The sequence below is a fragment of the Brachyhypopomus gauderio genome, chromosome 1 (assembly GCF_052324685.1).
Source record: "Brachyhypopomus gauderio isolate BG-103 chromosome 1, BGAUD_0.2, whole genome shotgun sequence".
Lineage (NCBI taxonomy): Eukaryota > Metazoa > Chordata > Actinopteri > Gymnotiformes > Hypopomidae > Brachyhypopomus > Brachyhypopomus gauderio.
In genome coordinates this window covers 3572586-3597867 of record NC_135211.1, presented here as the reverse complement: position 1 = coordinate 3597867, position 25282 = coordinate 3572586, and the positions used below count along the sequence as shown (strand labels likewise).

General features: G+C 45.1%; 3 protein-coding genes across 3 annotated transcripts in view; 2 read left to right on the top strand and 1 right to left on the bottom strand.

Annotated features, from left to right (window-relative positions):
• The window catches only part of cacna1ab (calcium channel, voltage-dependent, P/Q type, alpha 1A subunit, b), a 103836-nt gene extending 91555 nt beyond the window's left edge, over positions 1 to 12281 (top strand). The window contains 3 exon segments of the mRNA XM_077012083.1: positions 1780 to 1990; positions 2175 to 2416; positions 4431 to 12281. Of these exon segments, the coding sequence (XP_076868198.1) occupies positions 1780 to 1990; positions 2175 to 2416; positions 4431 to 5063 (1086 nt within the window). The 3' untranslated portion in view covers positions 5064 to 12281.
• Positions 12282 to 14597: 2316 nt separating this feature from the next.
• On the bottom strand, positions 14598 to 16012 carry ier2b (immediate early response 2b). Its single transcript, XM_077011957.1, has one exon. The coding sequence runs from the start codon at positions 15888 to 15890 to the stop codon at positions 15390 to 15392; it is 501 nt and encodes a 166-aa protein (XP_076868072.1). The 5' UTR covers positions 15891 to 16012; the 3' UTR covers positions 14598 to 15389.
• Positions 16013 to 17799: 1787 nt separating this feature from the next.
• stx10 (syntaxin 10) lies at positions 17800 to 25262 on the top strand. The gene is made up of 8 exons (XM_077011707.1): positions 17800 to 17889; positions 19551 to 19720; positions 19971 to 20065; positions 21411 to 21473; positions 21900 to 22001; positions 22095 to 22201; positions 22400 to 22494; positions 22909 to 25262. The coding sequence occupies exons 1-8, from the start codon at positions 17855 to 17857 to the stop codon at positions 22983 to 22985; spliced, it is 744 nt and encodes a 247-aa protein (XP_076867822.1). The 5' UTR covers positions 17800 to 17854; the 3' UTR covers positions 22986 to 25262.
• Positions 25263 to 25282: the final 20 nt, after the last annotated feature.

Here is a 25282-nt window from a genome sequence, read left to right as displayed (position 1 = left end):
ATCAAGCTGTTTTAAATCACAAATAAATTTATTCACACATTTCCCAGATAAATTGTAATAGCTTCTTGGAAAGCTGTGCAGGTTATTATTAAGGTTATAAAAACTATTTATGGATTTTGACTGGTTTGACTCGGTCAACCTACTGTATCCACATTAAGCCTATTGACTCTGATCTACCTGTATGTGCATGGGTGTGTGAGTATGTGGTTTTTTTGTGTGTGTGTGTGTGTGTGTGTGAGAGAGAGAGAGAGAGAGAGAGAGAGAGAGAAAGAGAATGAGTGTGTCTCAGGTCTGTGGTAGCATGATCATAAACACAGATGCCCAACTGAAGCATGCTAATATGCTAATACAGTGCATGGCATTACTTGTGTATTTCGATTGTGTGTGTGTGTCTAAGAGAAAGGGAAGAAATGTGTTCTTATATCTTATGCAGAGGTTTGCTTGTGTGAGTGTGTGTGTGTGTGTGCTGCTGCTTGCTTATGCTTATCTGAGTCTCACTGTTGCCAGTCTCACTGTTCTAAATGATGCTAATCTCACTGGTGTGAGACTCACTGCTTTTAGTGATGCTAATCTCACTGGTGTGAGACTCACTGCTTTTAGTGATGCTAATCTCACTGGTGTGAGACTCACTGCTTTTAGTGATGCTAATCTCACTGGTGTAGGACTCACTGCTTTTAGTGATGCTAATCTCACTGGTGTAGGACTCACTGCTTTTAGTGACGCTAATCTCACTGGTGTAGGACTCACTGCTTTTAGTGACGCTAATCTCACTGGTGTAGGACTCACTGCTTTTAGTGACGCTAATCTCACTGGTGTAGGTTTCACCGCTAAGTGATGCTAATCTCACTGGTGTAGGTCTCACTGCTCTTAGAGATGCTCTAAGATGATGATCTCACTAGTGTAAATCTTGGTACCCATTAGTGTTGTTCTCACTCACGCTGATCTTATTAACATTGATCTCACTAGTACTGGTCTCACTGGTTCTGGGTGCTGCAGGTTGGTGACCCCCCCTCCCTACCCTGCTGTCCCCTAGCTTACATCCCCCTATCATCATGCCCTGCCCTTGTGGACGGCCCCTTACCCAAGAATACATTACGCATCCATTATGCATACGTTACGCATCTGTTATGCATATTATATAGGATGCTCAGTGGTGGAGCTATATTATAATGGGAACAGCCTGTATCAGGGCTGATGTGCACTGTGTTGCTGTCTAGAATGTAGTATGTGTAGTATGTAATACATGTAGTATGTGTAGAATGTAATATGTATGGTATGTGTAGTATGTTGAATGTGTAGTATGTAATACATAGAGTATGTGTATAATGTAGAATGTGTAGTGTGTAATACATGTCATATTTGTAATATATAGTATGTAGTATGTAGTATGTTGGAGGCTGGGAGGAGGAGAGACCTGGCTGGCCTGCACTGTTATGGTCCCCAAAACTTTGAAATGCATGCAGGGGTCATGGCATGCTGTGTACTTTCTCCCCTCATGTTTCTTCTGTCCTCCTCTCTCTCTCTATCTCTCTCTCTCTCAATCTCTCTCTTCCCCCTTTCTCCTACTGGTTCTTGGCATGCATGGCAGATGACATGTGTAGGTATATGGGTGATCACATTGGGATTACTCAGAATCCCCTCACCCTCATGGCCCTGAACTTGCATGAATCTCCCTCACACTCAAAAGGGCATGTAATATAACACTTTTTCTTCCTCCTTTCTTTCATTTCTCTTGTTTTCTCTCTCTTTCTGTCTCTCTCTTCCTTCGTCCTCCTACAGACCATCACGGATATGAGCCCCATGAGGCGGTCTACGTCTTCGCTGGTGCACGGGCGCTCGGGTCGAGGCGTGCGATTGGACGACTACTCTCTGGAGCGGGTGGTGTCGGAAGAAGGGCAGAGGCACGGCAGGCGGAAGAGAGAAAGAGAGAGAGAGCGCAGTCACCGTGCGTCTGAGCGCTCCCTCACCCGCTACACAGATGCTGACACAGGTCTCGCATCTACATACACGCACACACACACCCATACACACGTATGTACCCTTTCTACCCATGCATATTAATGATAATCCATACACGTACCTGTATTCTGTTTTATTAGCTGGGCTCTGTGTTAGTTTCCTCTCTCCCTAATCTCTTCTGTAATCTCTTTTTGGCTCTGTGTTTGACTCGTCAGGTCTGGGCACAGATCTGAGCACCACTACACAGTCAGGTGACTTTCCTCCCAAAGAGAGAGAACGGGAGCGAGGCCGAGCTAAGGACCGCCGACACCATCACCACCACCATCATCATCACGGCTCAGTGGATAAAGAGCGGTATGGACCTGAACGAGACTACCATAATCATCCTCATGACAGACCCAACCGTCACTGGTCCCGCTCGCCCAGTGAGGGGAGAGATGGCAGAGGACTCAGGCAGGTGGGGTTTACAAACACACACACACACTCAGAGACACATATTCACTCAAAAACACAAACACACACCAGTGGCGGGTAGTCAGTAGGGGGGTGCTGGGGTGCCACGCCCATCAAATTATCCAGAAAATAAATGCTACTTAGGGCATACTCACACTAGGCACGGTTTGCTGGTTCCGTGCTGGGGCCCGGTTATCCCCCCTCCCCACTCCACCTCTGGCCTGCACTCACACTCGCTTCAGCAACCCGGCCCGAGCATGCTTACGTCATCACAACGCCACTTTATTTGGAAAAAAAGCGCGCTCGCACAACACTATGGAGTTCACGATTCTCTTTTTATTGTATTTTTGGAGTCGTTTTGGGAGTGCAGAAACACGGTGCAAGCACAGATTTATCGATCATTTGTCATTTGCCGCCATGACTGTTTAACGTGAGCGTCGCATCACTGACGTCATGTTTGAGTTCCGGCAAAATGAACCAATCACACGAGGCACCAAGCGGGCCCGGGCACGGATAGCGCTCACACTAGAAGCGAACCGTGCCCGAGTCCACGCGAATCGTGGCCCGGGCACGGGTAAACGTTTAACAATAATAATTATATCCGCTGAATTTCTTGGACATTAAATGTATACCACATACATATATGTGTGTGAGGCACTGGACAAATGCGTGTTTATGCAGGCTCTTAAATTTTTGGCAAACAGGTGATGGGGAAGCAATTCTTCCGCTATTACAAAAACACGGCACGATCTCTGGGATATGGGTGTTGCCTTTTTTTGTGTCTTTGTATGTGTTTTGACTTTTCAGTTTGTTTGCACCCCCCTCGAAACTTTTAGCACCAGTCGCCACTGACACACACACACACACACACACACATTCAACTGTAATGGACTTCTCCCACTATCAAATAAGTATGACCGTTCATAGTCATGATGCCTTAGTATATGTACTCATTTTATACAAATTCTACTTTACATACGAACACACACACACACACACACACACACACACACACACACAGTTGATCACTATGCAGACACAGTGGGTCTGTCCCAAAACCTAGGGAGATGTCTACATAGACAGCGTTTTACATCCTCGTACCCCTTAAATATGCTGCCTACTGAGACACTTTAATCAGGACGAACTTAAATCAGCACGCAATGCTTCCTTCGCCGCTAAGGCAATCCCGTTTTCTATAATACTCAAGAAACATAAAAACGTTTATTCTTATGAAACCACATAGCATTTATTTTAGTTTTTAGTTTTATACAGTTTTATACACCGAATGATTAGCTTGGTAGCTCCTATTGTCGGCCGTCCACCATTATCGAGCACCTCCTCGTATTGTGTATTTTATGTCTGCTATCGCCTGTTGAGAAAGTTAAAAAAACATACATATAAGCTCCGGTCTTATAATGACATTTAAACTTTATAGCCAGTTACTACAATAGCTAACAGGCTATCCACAGCAGTAAACGGAGGCTTCCAACTCCGCTAACATAAATGCTATCTAACAAACTTTTTAGCGCAATTAGCATATCTAACGCGACTATTAAAATCGCGATAAAAACGGGAAGATGAGAATCCATAGCAACGCTAGAAACTGAGGTAAATTAATAGCGGTCGTCGTATACATTGGACGAAAATAAGATGTGATTAAGTTGCTCTAAATAATCTGCCTTATCAGGACAGATGTCGGTTAAAATGCTGCCTACTTAACCTTAGGTAGCTCAGTAGGTTTAGGCACAGACCCAATATGTGAGAATAAATTCTTCTATAATGTGAATAAACTCTTCCTGTACTGTACTCAGCTCAGTGTCTCTCACTTGTGTGATACTTTAATTTGGTTGTTTTGTGTGTGATCTGTGGCTTCTTCTTGTTCATTCCTTGTCCTTTTGTCTGCCTGTCCTTCTATCTTGCCACATGCCTCTGTTTGCCTCTTGGGGGTATGTGCTTCTTTGCGTTTGGTGTTAATTTTGTGCTACTTTTTTGTTTGTTTTGTTTTCATTTTCATTTAGGGCAGTAGTTCGGTGAGTGGGAGTCCGGTCCCGTCAACGTCGGGGACGAGCACGCCCCGGCGTGGCCGTCGGCAGTTACCCCAGACGCCCACCACGCCGCGACCTCATGTCACCTACTCACCTGCCGTCAGGAAGCCGCCCTACGGCTCACCCGGCCAGCCAAGGCTGCGGTCGCCGTCGCCTCGCCCCTTCTCCCCACCGGGCCCCGAGGGCCCCTACCATCGCCCTCCCTCTCGCCCACCGTCTCGCCCGCCCTCACGCCAGGCCTCTCCCCGGTCGCCACGCCACGCCTCCCCCAGGCACGGGCGCTGGGGCCCCCCATTGGACAGCCTGGAGGGCGACGGGCCATTCTACGAGCGCGATTACGAGTACGAGCGTCACCACGAGCCTCCCGCCTACGAGCAGAGTATGTCACAGGGCAACCCCCACCCACACAACCGCTCACCCCACACCGCCCGCCACGGCCCAGCCCCGAACCCACGCCGCATGCCCAACGGTTACCGCTCCTCTTCCCCATCTCCAAACCGACGTGGACCCCCCCATCCTGGCCCCCACCGTGCACCACATTCGCGTGGGCCACGTAAGGGCCTCCACGAACCATACAGCGAAACAGACGAGGATGACTGGTGCTAGCGTGTAGGTGCCAGAAGAGGGCGCCATGTTGTCCTGCACCTAAATACACAGACGTTGATGTGCAGCCATAGGGAGAGAGAGGGAAGGGAGATGGTGTAACTACACACACACACACAAATATACTAACAGTGTATGTGTTCGTGTGTGTGTGTGTGAAAGGAAGAGACAAAGGACAAAGGACGTGGAAGAAAAGGGTGAGAGGCCTTACTACCTCTCCAGTTCTCTCTTGTTCTCTCTCTCTACTGCTTGCTCTCTTGCTCTCTGGAATATATTTCCCAGAAGCTGCATCAGGGAGGAGCTGGGGTGTGTGGCCTGGGTGTTTTCAGTAGTGGCTGAGAGAAGCTAAAAAGTTTATCTCCTCTCAGACTAACAAAGTGGGAAAATTATGCCCCTTTTCCCCCAACACATCAAGCTATGCCTCTTGAAAATACCACCCCCCCCCAAAAAAAAAAAAAAGGATACACATAAATGAAGAGCAGGGTCTCTTGTAATCGAAAGCTCTGCCCAAAATCTATGATGAGTTTTATCATCCTTTGTAAACTCTTCAAGATGAATGACCTCATCAACTGGGGGAGGATCATTACAGAGAGGGCGGGTCATGGTTAAGAACATGTGGGAGGGGCAGTACACAGCCCTGCCCAGAACTCACCTTTCTTTGTACACCTGGCCTGAATAAGAGGAAGGAGGATGGGGCGAGATGTGATTGGATGGACTTTTCTTCTTCTTCAGTATGTCTTCAATTAATTCCTTCTTCTTCTTGAACTTTAGGAGCTTGGTTATTCCGTTGCATTGCTCTGCTTTCTTTAACCTTTTTGGACTAGAATTTGAAAGAAACTTGCATGATAGATAAAAAAAATATTCCTGACAGACTGTGGAACAGGGTGGGATGGTAGTTCTCTGATCATTTTGTTATGTTGAAAGAAGTTCTCTACTTTTCTCTCCATTAATCCTAACCGGTCTGCAGGTAACCTTGTATACCAGGGGGCTCCGAAGCAGATAGCTACAATATGTGGATCTCCTAAGCTGTTAAATAGATCAAAGTGTTTTATTTTCTCGTTGGTTTGTGCTGCACTGTTGATCACCACCCTGGATTGCACTCAAAAAAAAGAAGCAAAAGAAAGATGGCGGTTCAGGTCTCCTCTCCAGATCAGCAGAGGTAGCGCTGACAAGAGAGTCAGCAGGAGAGAATTTTACAGAAACTTAATTCACTGTCAGTAATAATAAGGGAATACTAATGAAGAATATGTTTATTTCAACCGATGATGATGACGACATTGACGATGGTGTTGGTGACAGAGATGGCCGCGTGATTTTGCTGTCTTGCGTTTCGGAGTGCACTCTGCGGGCGCTGCCTCCTCCCTTACGGTCGACCGTTCAGACGAGTGTGTCGCGCCCATCGCCGAGGATTCACGGGCCGCGCCACCGCTGGCTTTTCCGAACTCAGCGACCCAAGACCCCCCGATCCACCCACCCCTTCCCCGTGCCGCCTGCAGAGAGCCGGGGTTAGGGACAGTGCCCCATGCACGTTTCTCTCTAGGCTCTGAAGGAGGACCGGGCTGTCCGTTTCTAAGTGCACTCCAGAACTGTAGTGGCCAGGTTTTTGTACCCCAGAGGTTTTAAGAGGTTAGTTTTTGTGTCAAAAAAAAAAAAAAAAAACAAAAAACCCAAAACAAAAAGAAAAAAAAAAGTTTTTCAGCTGTTGTTACCTGAAGTCAAACCGACACTTAAATTCAGGGTTCATCCATCTTTCTTTGTCTGCAGTTTAAGAGGGAAATTTAATAGTGGGATTTGGGATTTGGATAACCTCAGTTTTATAAACTCATGGGTCAGTTTTTACCCCAAAAAATGATAGTTTTCCAGCTAATGTATTGTAGGTGCCCATGACCACTTTGGGAGAAGAATATTGTTGTTTACGTGTTGTGCTGCTGTGCAGTGTTGGTCAAGCTCCACGGTAGGAAATATAATGTTGTGCTCCCTAAAACTGAGGGCATTTGAGGGTGTCTGTTGCATTTGCAATAGAGAGTGAGATCTATATGGAGAGACAGTAGTGCTCTTCATTTCATTAACATTGTTTCTGATAGGAGGGTCTGGATCTGGCTCTTGCAGAAGTTGGAACGTACAGTACATGCAGCCAGCTATTCCGCCCTACCTGCCTACCTGGCTCTCTGCTGCCCCCTACCCCCTGCTCAGGATACTACACACAGGCACGCAAACGTTATCTGGGGGGAGGGGCTCTGCCTTTTTCTGCTGCCCCCGCTGCCCCACCCCCACACACTCCAACCTCTGCATGCCATCACAATTGATGTTGTACATTGACACCTTTCCTGTCATCTTCACTGCCAAAATTCTTCACACCACGACACCTTGACCCATACTAATTCCACCTGAAGCTTGTAATGCATTCTACTTTTACAAATAGTTGATTTTCCACCACTCAGGATATTTGACATGATCCAAAGTACCAGAGATCATGCAACATCCAGAAATATTAACTTTCCTTGATATTCCTTGATACACATAAAACAAAAAATGTTACGTACTACCAATGTGTATCTATGCAGATAGCATGAGCATACTGGTGTGTGTGTACGTGTTATTGTATATCACGTTCCCTACCATAACACGAATCAGTCTGGTCTGGTCTCATCCAGCTATACCTTCAAGACCGACCGGTTGTATGCACGTGCACGCTCCCTCCACTCAACTCCCGCTAATGCGGGGCGTGCCTGGGCCGTATCGATGTGGTCATCCTGCCTAGTTTTACAGAGCCCCAGCCCATACACCGTAGCCTACAGGGAGCCAGGCTGCACCGGGCCCACAATGGACCCCTGAGGAACCCCATGCTCATGATGATGGTTGAAGACGAGGTTGATGATGATGGTGGTGATGATTAATTTGTTGACCGTAGGCAGATGAACCTACAGAGCCACAGTGCCTTCTGTGTCACATACTAACCCCACCCCCCCCTCCATTTCTCGTTTTCTCTCTCTCATCGTCCCTCTTCATGACGGAATCAATCACACTACGCCTTACCAAGCTCCTGTGCCCATGCTGTCTGAGTTTTATAAACATGCAGGCGCAGTAACGTAGTGGGAGAGATCCCAGTTTCTCAGAAAGCAATGAAGGAAATAGAAACAGCTCTGTCAGGGTGTCCATCTTGGCTCTGTCTATCTTTCTCTCTCTGTCTCTCCCTCATTCTCTCTCTCAGCAATGCTTCCTACCATGGTGGATATCTGATTTGGCTTCCCTGCGTGTTCTGAGCTGAAGTTTAAGAGGTTTTCTCAGGTTTCAACAGGAAGGACAGGAACGTTTCTGTTGGTGTTGAGCTTCTCCATGAATTCTACTGTATTATAGAATTTATAATTCTATATAGACTCTTGGACTTTGTTTATTTTTTATTTTTTACTGAAACGTTAGCAGATCTCAACACGGCCCCATTTTGACTCCAGACATGAGTCTGGGTGACTGGGTGACTTTTGTTTTTACCCATCCAAAATGGAGGGTGAAACGTTACAGTTTGTAAAATTGTGCGAGGTGTCCCACTGAGGCAGAGGCACCAAGATTGAACTCTGCTCGTTTGGGGTTTGATCTCCAACGCTCCACCACTGCCTGTTACTGCTTCAGGTTCCTCTTATGTGATTACGGTCAGGCGTTGATTACGGTTGCCATTACGGCTGTTGTAACTTTGGCCTGGGGGTTAGGATCAAAAAGGCGTTCACACGGACAGAACATTCACACAACTTCCATGCTGTTTTTGCTTTTCTTTGTTTGAATGTTTATTTTAGTTTTTGATGTAGTTCATTTTTGTGTTCAACATGAACAAGGGCTCTCCTTTTACTGTTTGATTACCAGTGCTGCCAAAACTATAGTCTCCTGTAATGTAGCTCTGCCACAGTGATGTGGCCTTTCCTCTGTACAGAACAGCACTGCAGTCTGTGTGTGTGTGTGTGTGTGTGTGTGTGTGTGTGTGTGTACGCATGCTAATGTATGGGAAAAGGGAAGGGAGGGGTTCTGGGAGTTGTAGTTTTTCTTGTACGTGTGTATGAGTGAGAGACCCAGAAGCAAAGCTATGGCCCTCACAGGCAGTAATCATGCCAAAAAATATACAGGGGGTCCTTGACTTACGGCGTTGATCCGTTCCAACATCGCGTCATAAACCGATTTTCGGTGTAATTCAGAACATACGTACATACTGTATGTAAATAACATACTGTAAGCACTTATCCTATCCTACCACCTATCTTAACACAGTAATTATCAAAAAAACATATAAAATACGTATCAGATATTTAATTATAAATACGTATAAAATACGCAAAACCACTTAAGTTGAAACAAGGCTTTATACAGTAAATGGGAGATGTGTTGTAACCACGAAACATCGTAACTCGGGACTGACGTAACCTGAGGGCCTCCTGTATATATATATTGCCATTTAGTCCCAGAGGGATTTAGTCACACCGTCGCCATGGCGCTGTCTCCAAGCTCATGCACTGTTTGTCTGCTGGGTCAGCAGTCTCATGCTCAGCATCATCACATTACCCACAATGCATTGTTAAGGTATAATGCCCCAAGACATCGTCCAATACCAACACTGCCCCCTACGCAATACCTGTAATGCCCCAAGATATCATCCAATACCAACAGTGCCCCAATATCTCCCATTATCCCACTGTCAGACATACTCATTACCCATCCTGCCCTGATCACACATTACCCAGATTGCCTCATTCTCGCCATTTCCCAAACTGCCCTAATCTTACGTACCAGTGGGATGAAGGCCTGGGAGGAAAAGGGTCAATGATGTGGATGTAAAGTGTGTGTGTGTGTGTGTGTGTGTGTGTGTGTGTGTGTGTGTGTGTGTGTGTGTGTGTGTGTGTGTGTGTGTGTGAGAGAGAGAGAGAGAGAGAGAGAGAGAGAGAGAGAGAGAGAGAGAGAGAGAGAATGGGGACTTGCAGAACTGGGCTGGATTTAGTGCCTTATGATGTGCACTGTGGCACCATCCTCTTCACATTGCTCACTACGACTCCACCATTACTCTACATCACCCTCTATAATTACTGGATCATCTTCCACCATTACTCTACATCACCCTCTATAATTACTGGATCATCTTCCACCGTTACTCTACATCACCCTCTATAATTACTGGATCATCTTCCACCATTACTCTACATCACCCTCTATAATTACTGGATCATCTTCCACCATTACTCTACATCACCCTCTATAATTACTGGATCATCTTCCACCATTACTCTACATCACCCTCTATAATTACTGGATCATCTTCCACCATTACTCTACATCACCCTCTATAATTACTGGATCATCTTCCACCATTACTCTACATCACCCTCTATAATTACTGGATCATCTTCCACCATTACTCTACATCACCCTCTATAATTACTGGATCATCTTCCACCATTACTCTACATCACCCTCTATAATTACTGGATCATCTTCCACCATTACTCTACATCACCCTCTATAATTACTGGATCATCTTCCACCATTACTCTACATCACCCTCTATAATTACTGGATCATCTTCCACCATTACTCTACATCACCCTCTATAATTACTGGATCATCTTCCACCTATTGCTACCTAAGTTTAGCTTTGTCTCATAGATTACAGTCCAGCTCACTAAATCTGCCATATTCTCCTTTCTATTATTTTCAACGTCTCTCTTTCAATCATCCTGTCATTCCTCTCTCTATCTTTGTCATCCCGTCCCTCTTTCACCCTCTATCTCTCTCTCTCTCTCTCTCTCTCTCTATCTCTCTCTCTCTCTCTCCATCATCCCGACACTCTTTCACCCCTCTCATCATCCTGTCACTTTCATACTCTCTCTCCATCCCCTGTCACTCCTTCACACTCTCTCTCTCTCCATCATCCCCTGTCACTCTTTCGTCCTCTCTCTCTTTGTCATCCCCTCTCACTCTTTCACCCTCCCTTTCTCTGTCATCATTACCGCTCTCTGATCATGTGGAGAATAGGTCACTGTTGTGATTTGTGTTTGTAATCTCTGTACATGTATTCTCTGTAGTCTCTGGATCATTTATAAACTTCCTGCAACAGAGTCCGTGTCCATTTCTATCTCATCTCAGATGCTTCGCTGACATTCTCTGGCTTTCTCTTCTTCTTCAGGCCTTCTGCTGTTTCATTTCAGTTAACCTCCATTCCACGCCGAGAGGCTGGTGGCAAGGAGCAGTGCTGTATAAGACACATGGGGGACTCCCAGAAGACACGCTGCCATAAGAACGGTGCAGTGGAATTCAGCCTGGAATTCAGCTTAGAATTCAGCTTGGAATTCAGCTTCAAAATAAGTAAATAATATGAAAGCCCATAAGAATGCCTTTACATCTGGGAATAAAAGTGGCATAGAGCACGGTGGTGTTAGGAAAGAGTGACACAGGGATACAGGAGTCAGATGGAATGATGGAGAAGAGAAGAGAAAGGAGAAATAATTACAAGCCTGTTACTGACAGAAACAGAATCACAAGACACCAGAAAGTGTCTTTTACACTGACTCAGTAGCAGTGTGATTCTTCACAGTACATCTCCAGTGCCAAAGCACAAGGCAGTGTGGTTATGCTTACGCGCGCGCGCGCGCGTGTGTGTGTGTGTGTGTGTGTGTGTGTGTGCGTGTGCGTGATGTTATTGTGTCACCCAAAACCTCTCCCAGTGTCTTTTCCATTAATCACTGTTTCCATAGTCACACACGTACATCAATGGTAACCATCAGATGCAAAATAGGACGTTTTAAGGGAAACCATAGCAATGAAAAACAGTATTTCATGATTTGCATGTGCAAGGTGCATGAAACTATGTGGGTTACTGAGTCAACTTCAGGAATTAAAAATATTAAAAAATAAGAATAAAGAAAAATAGTATATATGTATAAATATATAAATATAGATAGATGTTTTTAAGAGCGACGTGTTCCTTTTTCTTCTATTTTTAAAAACAAAAAATCTAAAAAAGGACAAAAATAGAGCACTAAAAGATGAGAAAAGTGGAGAAAAGGGAGGAGAAAAGTGGAGAAAAGGGAGGATATTTGTGTGCCCAACTGATCACTGACAACTGCGAGATACCACATGCAAAATGCTGTTTGAACAATAAAAGATACTAATTCATTTTAAAAAAGTAAAACAGGAAAAGAAATGGTCCTCATATGGGGTATTGCACTGCTGATTGAATAAAGTCTAAAAACAAACGACGTGCTCTGTGTGCTGATGTTCACTGTGAGTGTGGAAGTCTGATGTCCTGGTTTCCCTCAGTGCTGCTCCCACCAGTCACACCTGAAAGGACCCCGAATGAAACCCGGTGAAACTGATTTCAGGCTGTCCCCATCCTTGCCTGTTTAATTAAAGACTGTGTGTATGTGTATGTGTGTGTGTGTGTGTGTGTGTGCTATGATACCTTGGCTGTCCCACGCACACTTCCTCTGTAATGACCTCTCTCTCTCTCTTTCACACACACACATACACACACATGCTCTTGTCCCTCCTGTGTGAACACCGTGTGACTGTGAACAGGAAGGACTTGGGAGTCCAGAGAGTCACAGTAGATCAGCTCCCTGTTCAGTGCAGCCGTTCTGGAGAGGAAGGAGGGTTTCGCTTCCCAAGTAATGTCTGACCATCCAGGCTTCTGCGGTTTGCTGTTTTACACTTTGGGCCCAACAGTAACTTCTAACAACATGATGACTGACAGATGTAGACCAGCAAGTGACTGCGTAGCTTTTTACAGCATCTACAACACTGTTTGCAAGCTGAGACAATTCAGTATTTACAAATTTTAGAGTAATGTCCCTAATCTGAAATAGCATGTCTTGCACAGCCCTTCACTAGTGGAAGTAGTATAAGGCCAATAACATATAAGTGACAATAACAACGTAAGCTTATTGAGTCGTAACACGTCCCAGCTGTCCCAGCCTCACAGGATGGAGATGGTCCATGGAGGATCCAGCAGTGACGTTTCTACTCACGTTCCTCTCTGTAGGCCAGACATCATTTGATGACCAGTGGCGGCCGGTGCAAAAGAAATTGAGGGGGGGCGTAAAAACAAATTAAAAACAAATAAAGCAGTCTTAGTGCCCTTTATTTATTTGAACATGAATTTTGCCCTAGCGTTCTTCAAGTGAACGCTTTGTGAGAGGATTTTTGTGTAAAGATAAAACTGAATTTTCTCTCATTTTGTAAGAGCTGCTGCTCCAACCTGCAGCTATTCAACGTGAACAGAGGTTAACGAACCGCAGCTGACTGACACTACCAACAAGAGTGGGTGTGTCCAACAAGAGTGGGTGTGTCCAACAAGAGTGGGTGTGTCCATGGCGCAGAGAGCTGCGCCCTGTGGAAAATCTGAAACAACCAATTAAACTGCAGCCTCAGATCACCTGTTTGCCAGAAGTTTATGCGTCTACATGCAACATCATTAGACCGGCGCCCCGCACACAGGAAGTGTGCACAATGTAATCAATTAAATACAATTATGTGTTTACTCTTTTAATAAATTCAAACATGGCTATTAGACACACAGTGTGACTAAATAATTTTCTCACTATCGCAGTTTATAATGAACTCCTTTTAATATCTGAACAATATTAAGGGGGCGGCACCCCAGCGCCCCATATTGGCCAGCCGCCACTGTCTGACGCTTGAGCTGTCCATCAAAGAACACCACCCACGTCCCTGAACATGACCTGGGAGGACTGATCTCTTCATGTCCCTGGATACACCTCTTCACCTCCACACCTTCTAATCGCCCACACATCCTCCTCCTTCCTGTCTTACTCACTCGATGACAGGTACACACAGATGCGCACCATGAGATACACAGCTTGTTCATGCTTGCTGATGCATGCACACTTAAAATGAGCAATAATTGGGCAATTTCATCAATTTCCTGACCGGCTTTCGATAGGACTCAACACAGAGCACCAGAAATCATTCCTCCAACGTGAAGTGCCAATTTATGTCTTCAGACACACATGATCTGTGGTAGGCACTTGTCTTTAAATTTTTGGTGAAAACAACATGACATTTTGTGTTTTGAAACACATTTATGTCTAGATTTTTTAAACACAAGACTAATAATACCTGAGAGAGCACGAGATAATCTGGGAATATGTCAGCATTTCCAGTAGTTAAGTTCCAGCACCATATCAGACACACTGACATGTTACAGTGGTTGGAATGGTGTGTAAGAGAGAAAGTGAAGAAGATGAAGTAAACAACATGTTCAGGCATGCCTCTCTGACTAATCAGGCCAGTTCAGGTGATTTCACACCTTTATGGTGATTAACACACAGGTTATTTTTTGAGCCGGTGTAAGAAGGGAGGGAAACGAACCCCCCATCACCAACCAGGACACCGTTTGGCCTACCTCAACCCCAGACACACACACACACACACACATCTCCTGGGGGCTTCAGGGTCTTTGCCATCGCACTGGAAGAAACCCACTCTCACTGTCCAGTGATGGCGCTCATACCGGCTGACTGAACAAAGAAGCTAAACTCAAGCTAAACATTAAAATGTTTATTTCATGACTAATGTAGTACACATGTAGTATTACAAAAATATTTTGTAATATTTTACATATGATCTGTCCTGCCCTTTCAAAAGGTCCAGATATGAAACTTACAAAAGCTGTATGAAATACACAACACAAACTGTTTATCCTTGTTCCCACTCAATTTAATAAAAACACAAACATTTATGAATATTTTTGTCCAGCAACAAAAAGGCAAATATGTCTTGTAATTTAAAGCTTTACATTTTAAAGTAGTATAGATATAGAACTAACGTAAATAAACACCTATTTGTATAGAATTGAGTTGATGTACAAAAGAAAACATTTGCAAAAAATAAAATAACGAACTAAATTGTGACAGAAACAGAGATACGATTTTGTTGACACAAGTGGACCTTTTTTAGTAAGTTATGGTCCCAAAGAAATTATGTCCCAGACAAGATCCAACAATTTACTGTCAACTACAACGATCTTGTTTACTCCTTTACTGGAGACAAGTTTTCTTTCTTTCAGGGAAAAGTCTTGTTCATGAGCGTGTGGGCCGTACCAGAACAGTCAACAGAATAATCTGACTCATCCGGAACAATAACGGGTCCCGTCGACTGAGTAACGTGCTCCTGCCCACACGGGTCAGACCCTCTCCAAATGGGTCGCGTCCGGCTCGCCCGGACGGGTCGCGGCGCCGTGCACCTGGGAGCTACGGCCGGCGGGTGGAGGTGTTTCCACGCAGACACCACCTTGGTGTGCCAGGAGATTCACAGATCACCCCCAACATTTCACGCTCAGTGTGCGGCGATGGCGCAGCCGGCCGCCAGGGACGAGAGCGTGCGTGCGTGCGGCCAGCAGCAGTGCGTCCTGAGCGGCGTGCGGCGCGTCTGCGCGTCCTCCGTCTCCAGTCTCGCCTTCTTCAGAGGCAGAAAGTCCGGCTCCGCCACCGCCTGACCCGGCCGCTTCCGGGAGTCTCGGGCGGGTCTCGCGTCATCCTCGTCTCGCTCCTTCGTCTCGCTCCCCACGGGGACCTGGACGGCACCGGCCTCGGGGACGTGCGTGTCGGTGAGCGGGGCCGCGCCCGCGCTCGTATCCGCGCCGTCCCCGGGCACTCGTCCCTGGTCCCCGGTGTCCATCATCATCACGGCGGAGTGGTAGATGTCCCTGGCGGATCTGATCACCGTGGAGAGCAGAAGACTGCGGTGGAGTCGTAACCCCCCCCGCTGGGTGCGGCACGTATACAGCTTACTGATGGACACCGCCATCATCCTCCTCGCCTCGGTCCTCACGTCCATCGTGCCGGGACACACACACAAGGTCTCGGTCAGATGGCTGTGATCCGTGCGTCTCCGCCGGTGTCCTGACTGGTTCTGCTACTTCTCCGCTGACGCGCGTTACAGCAACTTTTCTGGACAGGGCGGTGTTTTATTACAGCTGTGATGACGTAACCAGTTTCCATTAGTACACACGCCCGTGTGAGCCTCTCCTCCCCGTTACTACACCACACTCCTCCACACACAACCACAACACAACAGCCACACGCTGATATCGTTCATGCATATTTTGAAACACATGCAGTTTATTGAAACCTAAACTTAAATGCAGATGTGGAAAATGTCGGCGAACGTAATTTTGAAATGCATCATATTCCCTTAAGATTATTTCTTAAGGGATTAAAATTGTATTTTTTTTGAAAATGACAGATCTGTTTTGAAATGACAGATTCACAGTCTTTGTCAAGTGACAGTAAGCGTGTTAATCCTCAAGCTTTCTCTCTCCTAACAATTCAGTATCATTGCATCGTCCTGGAATCATGAAATGCATTTTAAATCCAGTTACTTTTCTCTTTCTCTAAAACCTTTTTTTCTGTAACAGTGGTGAAGAAAAATCACCCCCGGTTGTCAAATAATTGTAAACTGCGACTTTTATCACTCTCTTTGTTTTTATTTTCTTCTGTCCGACGTCATTTTTGGCACCATATATGGTCCTTCCGCCGGGCACCTGGAATGCAGCGTGGAAAAGCCGTGACGTGTTTACGCTGCAGCACTGGCAGCTGTGACGTCGTCACTGCACTTCCATATATGGAGTTGTCAGAGGTGCCGCGCGTGCTGCCGCCGGCGTCTTGTGGTCGCGTGCACCCGCGTTACTAGGCAGCAAAGCGATCTAGGTCAGAAGCAGGTGTCACTCACCTAACCTCCAACAAAAAGACGTCGCTTCTATTTTTAGTAAGAAGGAAATATTTTCTTCTCTACACACCGTGTGGAGAAACAGCTTGAAAAGCAACGAAGATGCAACATGCCAGTTTTCCACAGCTTTCTGCCTTTTCACATATTTTGACCACACAGTAATTTGAGAGAGAGAGAGAGAGAAAGATATGCCCTTACATACTCATGAACATACACATGCATGCTCACACTCTTGCTCTTACACAACATTGAAAATGACATAATTAAAAAAAAGTTAAATTAAATGAATTGGTTACAAGTTGATAGCAATTGTCTAGATAGCAAACTCAACGCCCTTGGAGTGGAATAACCATGGTAACAAGCAGCACATGTATATGCAGCAGGACAGTGGCCATGGTTCATGTCAATCATTCTTGATGACATTCATTGACAACAGAGTGCTGAACACCGATAGGCTATTAAAATACAATTAAAATGAGGTTTACTCGTGTTGTTTCACCTTGTGCATTGATACGTGGTAATGACAAAAAAGAATATACAAAGTTTGTCTGAGTGACGTATTCACCTCTGTGTGTGTTCGTGGTTATTTTTTAATAGGTACTTGCAAAACACGACAATGTTGACCGTCAACACCTGGACACCCCCACCTCACTCAGTCCAACAACCCAAACCTAATAATAGTAATAACCAATTCAGTATTACAAATAAAATGTATTTAGATGGATGAACGTGTTGTAATGTTCTATAGTCCTATATGATCACTATGAATCACTATGGCTAATTCTCCAGCACACACAAGAAAAAGTAAGCGTTTTCAGTGTATTACTGCCTTTGCGTATTTTAGGTGATGAACAGGCTATATCTGGTAGAATCGTGTATAACACGGTGAAAATGTAAACTTCTCATTAATCCAGAAGATATTCGGCATATTGTGTAGTTCACGTTTTTGTGTTGTAAGCAAGTCCTATCTAGCTAAAAGTCGGACTTTTATTCTGAAAAGCTGTTAGGATTGTAAACAGGAATGCGCCTCAACTAGCGCTGGCTTCACACGCTCCTGGACTAAAGGAGCTAACATGTCGCTGGAGGATCCGTTTTTCGTGGTGAAAGGGTAAACGTTTCTCTATTTTCTCTCCGTATATTCATCGACAGTAAGTCCAGGGTTCACAATAAGACGTTAGTAACTTACAGCAGTGCAGTTGTGTCAGCAGCAGCCCTGCTAAGCTAGGCTAGCCAGCTAGTGAGGTGGCCAAGCAGCCTGTTGGTTCCCCAACCGGAGCTGTGGTCTAACCGAACCCTTTACTGCCACTTTGGGTTCAGTGTGGCGGTGTCCGAACTACAAGTTCACCTGTGTCGTTTGGTCCATTTTACAAACACTACCAAACGACACAGGTGAACTTGTGAAGTACGTGAACTGTTTTTTATCAGGCGAGGTTAACTTGGGCTTTGGGTTGTGGCACGTCCCTGTAAAACAGCATGTGGGAGTTGTACATGTTGTACATGGTCTCACTGGTATTGTGTTGTTGTTTCATGTTCAATGTTCATGTTTCTTAGTTTAGGTCTCATATCTAACGTTACATTTGAAAGTCTGCTCCAACTGAATCTATGGCCCTCAAAACAAAGATGCAAGCTGTGTTTTACCCAACCTGTCTTATCTGCTATCCACCATGTAATTGGAGTTTTAAAGTTTTTATTTATTTATTATTATTAAAACCATGTAAAACCTTCCGTAAAATATATGATAAGTGATATTTGGACCCATTTCTTCCAAAAGCTATCGCATTAAAATGAGCAATAGAAACGTACATCTCTTCCAACAAGTGTTTTTGAGCCCCCTACTGGACAGTGAGTGAAGTACAAGTGTTTTTGAGCCCCCTACTGGACAGTGAGTGAAGTACAAGTGTTTTTGAGCCCCCTACTGGACAGTGAGTGAAGTACAAGTGTTTTTGAGCCCCCTACTGGACAGTGAGTGAAGTACAAGTGTTTGAATGCGGTTTTTTTTACCAGAGTGTTTTGGCAGGAGTCGTGGGAAAGTTTCAAGTGAATTGTGATAAATTTAAGCAGTCTAAGGTACGATACGAATAAAAATGTTATTACATATTTGAATAGGATCATTTAGTGCACCAAAATAACTTTGATTTAAAAAAAAAAAACTGTAAATTATGCTAATACTCCAGGTATTATTGTAATTAGTTATTTCTCGAATGTTGATAAATAAATACATAAATATTATGCCAATTCAAATAATTCGTTAGAATCAAATAATTCGTTAGAAACAAATAATACACATTAGGCAAGGCTTCTAACTATTATTTATATTACCAAAATTATATATTTTTCTTTTTGATAATATTCAGTGTGCAGGATGTGTTGATTCAGATTTTACATTTTGAAAGAAATTGACTTGTTTGAAAATCATTTTGTTAACTTCATGAAATCTGTTTTCATTAAAAACAACAACGTTGAAACTGAAATAATAAATAAAAGAGAGTAAATGAAAGAGAAATGACCGACACATTGTTTTATAGAATGTTTAAATAGATTCCATACCATATGTGATACATTAAGGATATATGTTATCCAAAAATATATATATTTTTTTATTGTGATTTTTAGTTAAGGGTTCAAAATAAATGCATGAATTGGTATTTTTAAATGATTATTTCATGTGTGAGGTCTTATAGAGTTTTTTAAAAAGCTACGTTACGTGACGATCGTTATTTTTTCCTGCATAAATTTGCACCTACGCTGAACCCCCGCACGGTCCGTCAGTGAGGTGCAGAAGGCGCTGTCGCGAGCACGTGGTCTGTTTGAGCGCTGGGAGGAGCTACTGCACGAGGAGACACCGGTGAGCCGAGACGAGCTCGAGTGGAGCACCAATGAACTGCGGAACTGTCTGCGAGCCATTGACTGGGACCTGGAAGACCTCCATGAAACCATCAGTATCCTCAACGCGAATAAGAGAGGCAGAATGTGACTCCACCTTTAACTCTGTTTAATGTAGTGTATGATGAAAGCATCCTTTTGGAGTCACAGAGAAACTGCCGTGGAAGTTATGTAGTATTCTCTCCTTATAAAGTATACTTCATAAACATTGTGGCTATTGATATAAGGAAGATACATGTAGGGACATGGTTTGTGTGTGTGTGTGTGTTTGAGAGAGAGAGAGTGTAGAACCCTTAACTGTGTAAGGCATCGTGGAGTCAAACCCTGGAAAGTTTCGTCTTGGGGAGAATGAGCTTCAGGAGAGGCGTGAGTTTGTGGAGCGGACCCGCGAGGCGGTTCAGGTACATGCCTCACCGTCCCTGATTCATCACCTTCATTTTCTGTCTTGGGGGGCCTCAGAGTTTTAGATTTGAGGTCTTCCATCACTGTGGTTCCTCCTGTTTAGAACAATTGGTGATCTTTCTGTATATACACTAATCAGCACCTGTACACCTATTCCTAAATGTGATTATCCAATCAGACGGTCGTGCGGTAGCATGTCAGCACAGCAATACATGAACACTTGCGGATATAAATCAGATGTTTTCATTAGTGTGTCAGAGTGGGGAAAACCGTGATCTGAGCGACATGGACCACGGCGGGTTGTTGGTACAGGACAAACTGGTTTGGACACTGCGTATGAGCTGAGATTGGTATGTGAAGCGGTCTACAGGGTTTACACAGACCGCAAAGTGCAAAAACAAAAGTGCCAATCTGCAGTTGTACAGTCAGACAGACAGAGCGGCTGTAACCTCTCAAATATACAGTGCTGCATCTCGGGGTGGGACGGATACAGAAGACCATCAGTTTGGGTCACACCACAATTTAGACATCACACTTCAGTACGAGCTTGGTACAGTGGGGGTTGGGGGTATAGGATTAGGGTTCTGGTTCTGTTTTGAACAGACAGTAGTACAAGTTATGACTTGTTGCACATAACATCGTATAGCACCCCTTTCCCTGACGTAGTTTGTACAGCCTCTAGTGTATTAAGCAGTAAAATATATAGATCATCTTTTTATCTGGTGCTGAAAAGAAGAAAGAAAATAAACGAGTAGGTCACAATAGGTCATAATAAAAGAAATTTAGTATTTTCTTTATTAGAGTTTGAGCAAATGTACCACAGTACATCAGAAAGATTCTTGGTGGAGAGTCTAACCACAGCATCGGCCTTCCTCTGGCCCATGACTGAAACTGCAGTTGCTCTGAATGCACTGAGTCAACTGTTTCTGGTAGGAAGAGGTCTAGTGTTGTAGGGAATGTTTCTTGGTACACACATGGCCCCCTAATACCAGCCCAGGGTTGCTTGAATGCTTTGGCTGCCATCACTGGACACTGGGCGTTCTTGCCCATCCTCCTCCTAACTGCTGTGTGTCTGCCGTGTCACCAAGCACAAGCCGGCGTAAACCAGCCCCATAAACATGACAATGAGTGTTAGAAGGTCACAGGAGGTCCGTGGCATGAGCGCACGACTCACAGATCAACAAACAAACGAGCGTTTCCAACACACTCGGGTCCGTGCCAAGAAGAAAAGAGTTTGGTGTGAATGTGGGTGCGGTGTGGTGCTTCTAGTGAAGTTGTGTGTGTGTGTGTGTGTGTGTGTGTGTGTGTGTGTGTGTGTGTGTGTGTGTGTGTGTGTGTGTGTAGGAGATGAGGGAGCATCTCTCCAGCCCCTCTGCTGTAGCCCAGGCGGAGAAAAAGAACAGACAAGTGAGTTTGGGCCCTTAAGATTCTGAGTTATCACAGTAATTACTGTTAAGTGTGACCCAGAGGTCTTCAGTTCCACACATCAAATTCATTTTCCAATTATTGTAATCACTGTGGTACTTTATTATTATTAGCAGTTCATGTAACCAATTAGCTACTTTTCATTACATCAAGCTCCAAGGTAAAGGGAGAGTTTAAAAACACAACCTGGAGACTGTGATCTGAATACCTGTTTAATGACACTAATTCATTACCAGTGATTATGAAATCCAGGACTGAATTATCCCAATACTGCCCAATACTAACGCATAACGCTGAACAGCCATATATATCTTATACAAACCTCTTAGAACTATCCTATAAAATACTATAACCTGCACATAACTGTATTGTGTGTGTGTGTGTAAACAAACGTGTGTATCTGGACAGGCTCTGATGGGCGGGGCCACTCAGACACGATATGCAGGTTTGGAGCCACACCTGGTATCGGCCAACTCCAGATACATCCAGGATCAGCAGGAGCAACAGCAGGTGTGTACTCGAACACACACACACACACACACACACACACACTCCGTCTGATCGTTAGTCATTAATGCTGCTATGGCGTCTCCTGTGGTGCAGCTGATCGTGCAGGAACAGAACGACCAGTTGGAGCTGGTGTCGGGCAGTATCCGTGTGCTGAAGGACATGTCCAGCAGGATCGGGGACGAGCTCGACGAACAGACGGTGTAAGTGCAGCTGAACGTTGTAGTAGGTGTTTAGCTGTGAGTGTCACTAACTGCAGTTGACTATAGAATACTGTGGAGGCTGCAGCGTGACTGCTCTATTCTGCCCTCTGGTGACTGGCCTTCAGTACTGCAGGCTGGACCACACCCATCTCTCACTTAGACTTCACATATAAAGTGTGTGTGTGTGTGTGTTTATAGAATGTTGGGAGAGTTCACGGAGGAGATGGATCAGACAGGTTCTCGAATGGATTCAGTGTTGAAGAAACTTGAAAAGGTCTCCCACATGACCAGCAGTACGTCAGACACACAACACCCCCCCCCCCCCCACACACACCAGCACAACACCCCCCCACACACACCAGCACAACACCCCCACACCCAGCTGAACGTACAACCAACACCCCCACACCCAGCTGAACGTACAACCAACACCCCCACACCCAGCTGAACATACAACCAACACCCCCACACCCAGCACAACACACATACACCCAACACCCCCACCAAACACCACACACACAGACACCCAGCTGAACATGCAACCAACACCCCCCCCAGCACAAAAAACAACACACCCAACACCCCCACCCAGTACTCGGAGTGGCTTCACCCACTAGTTTCCTGTAACAGTGTGGTGTGTGATGAGACCAGGGCTCACTGAGAAGACCTCAGATCTCACCACAATGGTGTCATTCTGTTTGTTGCAGGTAGGAGGCAGTGGTGTGCAATAGGAGCACTCATCGTCATCCTGATCGTGGTCCTTATTCTATTCTTCAAACTGTGAGAGTGACTGCTGCACCGGTCTGGCCTCCACCAACCCCACCAGCCATGTCCTGCGACCCCCCCCCCCCCCCCAACCCCACCAGCCATGTCCTGCGACCCCCCCCAACCCCACCAGCCCTGTCCTGCTACGCCCCACCCTGCCCAGGGGTCGGTCATAGGCAAGAGAACCCCCTAATCTTTCCTGTCCAATACGCCACCCCTACGTTCACCCAGATTGTAGGACTGAGGTCTTTACCTGCTGGGACTGTCCTCTCTTTCTCAGTCTCCACCTGTGATGTAGGAGGACCTACACAGGACAGCGTCTTAATAGGACGGCTGACGGTTATTTTATTGTTTTTAGTAGGACTTTAAATTTTACTGTGGGATGCGTTCGGGTGGGGCAGTGTTGCCTTATCACGTTTTTATACATTTATCGTTACGGTACATAAATACAGTACAGAAATTCTGTAAAATATCAGCTCGAATTATAATTATACAAACCTCATCACTCGTCGTACGGTGGGCAAGGTGTGTCAATAAGGTTTCAATGAGACCATCAGGTCTGCTTACAGTGCCATATAACCGTGTAATAGAATAACGCACAAAACCACGATGGGTGTTCCTGAGGAGAATCGGGTCGCCTGGGTCAGCCCAGTCTCTCCAGGGAGATGAATGACCTGAAGGCTGTCAGTGTGGGCACTGCTGGGGAGTCAGGTAACCACTGCTTTCTGCCACTCGGGTTGGGGTGGTTGCTGTGTGAGCGTTTAAAGTACGGTTTGTACTATAGAGAAATAGAAACAGAACTGCCCGTCTGCATTCGCATTTAGGTCAGAGCTTTCTGTTACACCTACAGTCTGTGCTCACCTTGTCCAGACTGTCACACCTCACAAAGAGGATGTGTGGCAGTGCTGATCTAGGATCAGTTTTCAGGACCACCAGCCGTATAAATGACAGTGGAAACTGGTCCCAGACCAATGCTACCGCTGCACTAATGCAAGTACATGAACATTGCCCAAACATCACAACTGCATATTGCAAATTAGATATCTTGCAATGTATAAAAGCCCTTGATAAAAACATGGCCAAGACTGACTTGAGATATTTTGACAAATGTTGACCTTTTTTTTGGGAGGTGTGGCCACGATTGACACAAACTCTCACCTGGGGCGCCCAAGACCTGTTAGATGGCCCCAACCAGCAGGTGTGCGTACCACACCTGCAGCATCAGGACTGTGAAGGCCATCAATGTGACACTGGTCACCAGTGTGTGTATTGTGCAGCCAGCACAGTCAAGTGGCCACGTCAGCATTTATCGTCTTTCCGTTGCTCGAGTTGCCCGGCATGACCAGGTGTATGAATCTGTCCGCGCCTTTGAGAGTGTAGAGGAAAGTTCCGATCCTGGTCCGCTATGGAGATCTGACGCATTGACTGTGCAATCAGACACCTAATAGCAGGCCAGAGCAGCAACTTCTATGTACATCAAATGTAGTTGAGTCCGTCCAGGAATGAGACCCAATGCTGCCGGTCACACAGAGTCTATATGTACAGCACAATATTTACATATATAGATATATATTTACATATGCAGTTGCAATTGTGATTTTAAGCAAAATTCAAACACACGGTTCTAATATACAGTACTAACATGCATTACAGCATACTTCAAAGATTGCAGTGGTTTTTTTATTATTAGCTTATTTGCGCAGTTTTTTGAAGAATTAATCAATGCCACAAAAACGTCTAGCTTGTATTAAGCTGTGTCTGTTGTCCCAGTTTACTTAACACCGTTATTGCTCACGTTTTGATCGATGGATGTATAATTCACTCATAACAGCTGATATGAATCCTGAAAGAATAATAGGAGACAATAGTAGGAACTAAATTAAAGGTGTGAAATGCCCCCATTTTAGGTGTCACTTAAATCAGTTAACGTATCCTTTCACCACAAGTATGGCCAAATTCCTCGTCAAATCCTAGAAGTTTGACAGGGTGTGTGTGTGTGTGTGTGTGTGTGTGTATGAGAAAGCTCTCTGTGTGTTAAGAGCTTAGAGAGGCTGTCTGCATTAAAACTAGGACCCAAAACACACACTGCGGTGTCATTTCAGGTGTGGAAATCTTGTGTGAATACCAGGCTTTCATCATACCCCCCCTTCCTTTTTTATATCAGAACCACGGATTCATATGATCCACAGACTAAAGAAATTGCCAAAATGCTACTGTGTAGTATGGTTTGTCTACATAGATAAGTGCAGAATTGTGTTCGGTACTTTGTGAATAAAGTTGCTTTATTTGTTAGAGCCATGCTGAATGATGGTGGTT